We start from the raw sequence: 3,679 nt of genomic DNA, 5'->3' as shown, positions 1-3,679 counted from the left end.
GGCCGGCCGGCCTGGCTCCCCTCCCCGGCCCCGACGGGCGGGTGGCTGCCCTGAGGAGGCGGGGAGGGGAGGGCTGGGCCGGCCGGCAGGCGGGCGACGATGCCGAACTTCTGCGCTGCCCCCAACTGCACGCGGAAGAGCACGCAGTCCGACCTGGCCTTCTTCAGGTTCCCGCGGGATCCGGCCAGATGCCAGAAGTGGGTAGAGAATTGTAGGAGAGCTGACTTGGAAGATAAAACACCTGATCAACTAAATAAACATTATCGATTATGTGCCAAACACTTCGAGACCTCTATGATCTGTAGAACTATACATTTTGCAGAGGCATCAGAAAACTAAAGAATGATTGGGTTATTTTATTTCTCAAAATTAATTGAAGCAGATACTTGTGAAGTCATTGGGAGAGTCCTTATAGGACAGTACTTCGAGATAATGCAATACCAACAATATTTGATCTTACCAGTCATTTGAACAATCCACATAGTAGACACAGAAAACGAATAAAAGAATTGAGTGAAGATGAAATCAGGACACTGAAACAGAAAAAAATTGATGAAACTTCTGAACAGGAACAAAAACATAAAGAAACAAACAATAGCAATGCTCAGAACCCCAGTGCAGAAGAAGGGGGTGATGAACAGGATGAAGATATTTTGCCTTTAACCCTTGAAGAGAAGGAAAACAAAGAATACTTAAAATCTTTATTTGAAATTTTGATTCTTATGGGAAAACAAAATATACCTCTGGACGGGCATGAGGCTGATGAAATCCCAGAAGGTCTCTTCACTCCTGATAACTTTCAGGCCCTGTTGGAGTGCCGGATAAATTCTGGTGAAGAGGTCCTGAGAAAACGCTTTGAGACCACAGCAGTTAACACATTGTTCTGTTCAAAAACACAACAGAAACAGATGCTGGAGATCTGTGAGAGTTGCATCCGGGAAGAAACCCTCAGGGAAGTGAGAGACTCGCACTTCTTTTCCATTATCACTGATGATGTGGTGGACATAGCAGGGGAAGAGCACCTTCCCGTGTTGGTGAGGTTTGTAGATGAGTCTCATAACTTGAGAGAGGAATTTGTGGGCTTCCTGCCTTATGAAGCTGATGCAGAAATTTTGGCTGTGAAATTTCACACTACCATAACTGAGAAGTGGGGACTAAATATGGAGTATTGTCGTGGCCAGGCTTACATTGTGTCTAGCGGATTCTCTTCCAAAATGAAAGTTGTTGCTTCTAGACTTTTAGAGAAATACCCTCAAGCTATCTACACACTCTGCTCTTCCTGTGCCTTAAACATGTGGTTGGCAAAATCAGTGCCTGTGATGGGGGTGTCTGTTGCATTAGGAACAATTGAAGAAGTTTGTTCTTTTTTCCATCGATCACCACAACTGCTATTAGAACTTGACAATGTAATTTCTGTTCTTTTTCAAAACAGTGAAGAAAGGGGTAAAGAACTGAAGGAAATTTGCCATTCTCAGTGGACAGGTAGGCATGATGCTTTTGAAATTTTGGTGGATCTCCTGCAAGCACTTGTTTTATGTTTAGATGGTATAAATAGTGACACAAATATTAGATGGAATAATTGTATAACTGGTCGAGCATTTGTACTCTGTAGTGCAGTAACAGATTTTGATTTCATTGTTACCATTGTTGTTCTTAAAAATGTCTTATCTTTTACAAGAGCCTTTGGGAAAAATCTCCAGGGACAAACTTCTGATGTCTTCTTTGCTGCCAGTAGCTTAACTGCAGTACTACATTCACTCAATGAAGTAATGGAAAATATTGAAGTTTATCATGAGTTTTGGTTTGAGGAAGCAACAAATTTGGCAACCAAACTTGATATTCAGATGAAACTCCCTGGGAAATTTCGTAGGGCTCAGCAGGGTAACCTGGAATCTCAGCTAACCTCTGAAAGTTACTATAAAGAAACCCTAAGTGTTCCAACAGTGGAGCACATCATTCAGGAACTTAAAGATATATTTTCAGAACAGCACCTCAAAGCTCTTAAATGCTTATCTCTGGTACCGTCAGTCATGGGACAGCTCAAATTTAATACATCAGAGGAGCACCATGCTGACATGTACAGAAGTGACTTGCCTAATCCCGACATGCTTTCAGCTGAGCTACACTGTTGGAAAATCAAATGGAAACATCGAGGGAAAGATATAGAGCTTCCATCCACCATTTATGAAGCCCTTCATTTGCCTGATATCAAGTTTTTTCCTAATGTATATGCTTTGCTGAAGGTCCTGTGTATTCTTCCTATAATGAAGGTTGAGAATGAACGCTATGAAAATGGACGAAAGCGTCTTAAAGCATACTTGAGGAACACTTTGACAGACCAAAGGTCAAGTAACTTGGCTTTGCTTAACATAAATTTTGATATAAAACATGATCTGGATTTAATGGTAGACACATATATCAAACTATATACAACTAAGTCAGAGCTTCCTACAGATAATTCAGAAACTGTTGAAAATACCTAAAAGACTTTTTAAATGGGCTTTCTCTTATATTTGATATTTGGAAGAAAAGCCGTAAGGTATATGTAGGTCACTTATCACTGAATATCTTTGCCTACAGGCCTCATGAATACATTAGCCATTGGTAATCTGCCTATGTACATGGCACCTGTTTGAGCTCTCGTGCTTTGAAAAATTGTCTGTTCTTCCAGAAGACTGCATTGGAAGTACCACATTTCACCTCTGCGTGACCTCTGCTAGTAGCACTCTGAAATTGTTTTAGTTAAGTCTTTTAGGTTATAAAATGTATTATTACCATGGATCCAGTTGTCAGGTATTATTATCAATTTTGAAGAAATGAATTTTGAGGAGGTATAAGAAAAGAATGCATCTTATGAAATGTTACAATGAAGCCTACTGTTGACCTTTGACTATTAGGAGTTTTAAGTGTGTTAAAATCTGTAATGGACAATTAAGGGAATTAACCAGAGTTGTGAGCTTACCAAACAGATTTCAGTATAGATTTTGCCTTTATCAAACGAACTTAAAGAACAAGTTACAGTTAAAATTTGAGTGGAAGAGCTTGCCGTGGTTGTTCCACAACTGGTTGTTGCTGTTTACATTCCTTTGTTGAGCCTACGTCTTCATAAGCCTACACTTTCATTTTAGCAAGTAAATGGTGAACACTTCTGCTTCACGGTCAAGACAGAATCAGAGGCTGTTGATATGGGCAACTTGTCTGTTTTCTTTTTCCATGACTATATCTACTGCCTCGTCTTGATTTATAAGCAAAACCTGGAAAACCTACAAAATAAATGTTTCACAGTTTATCTAGAAATAATACAGAATATATTGCTGTTATTTTTGGTGAAGAAAATCAATTTTGTATAGTTTATTTCAATCTAAATAAAATGTGAATTTTGTTTAAAAAAAATAAAAAAAGAAACAAGTACATATTACTTTGTTAATACTAGTTTCAATCAATCTTCTAGTTCTCAGAAGAATACATTATTTTTTATTATTAAAATTCAGAATTCATGGAACTACATAAGAAAGCATAAACTGATTCATTTACAAAACTCTAATTTGTTCCAAAGAGTTTTCTTTTCTTTTTTTTTAACCTTATTGTTTTAAATTTGTAAACTCAGGAGCTTACCTAAAATGAGCCGTTCTTTAGTAACTGAGCACTGAGCAGGTAGCATTGTATTATAACAGGCTGC

The 3,679-nt window shown here is 38.5% G+C and overlaps 1 protein-coding gene across 1 annotated transcript; it reads left to right on the top strand.

The window, feature by feature from the left end:
• On the top strand, positions 1-3,220 carry LOC114082439 (52 kDa repressor of the inhibitor of the protein kinase-like). The gene is made up of 2 exons (XM_071616162.1): positions 1-318; positions 405-3,220. The coding sequence occupies exons 1-2, from the start codon at positions 100-102 to the stop codon at positions 2,481-2,483; spliced, it is 2,298 nt and encodes a 765-aa protein (XP_071472263.1). The 5' UTR covers positions 1-99; the 3' UTR covers positions 2,484-3,220.
• Positions 3,221-3,679: the final 459 nt, after the last annotated feature.

The sequence above is a fragment of the Marmota flaviventris genome, chromosome 9 (genome assembly GCF_047511675.1).
Source record: "Marmota flaviventris isolate mMarFla1 chromosome 9, mMarFla1.hap1, whole genome shotgun sequence".
NCBI lineage: Eukaryota > Metazoa > Chordata > Mammalia > Rodentia > Sciuridae > Marmota > Marmota flaviventris.
Note: the sequence above shows the minus strand (reverse complement) of the source record. Positions and strands in the feature narration are given on the sequence as shown.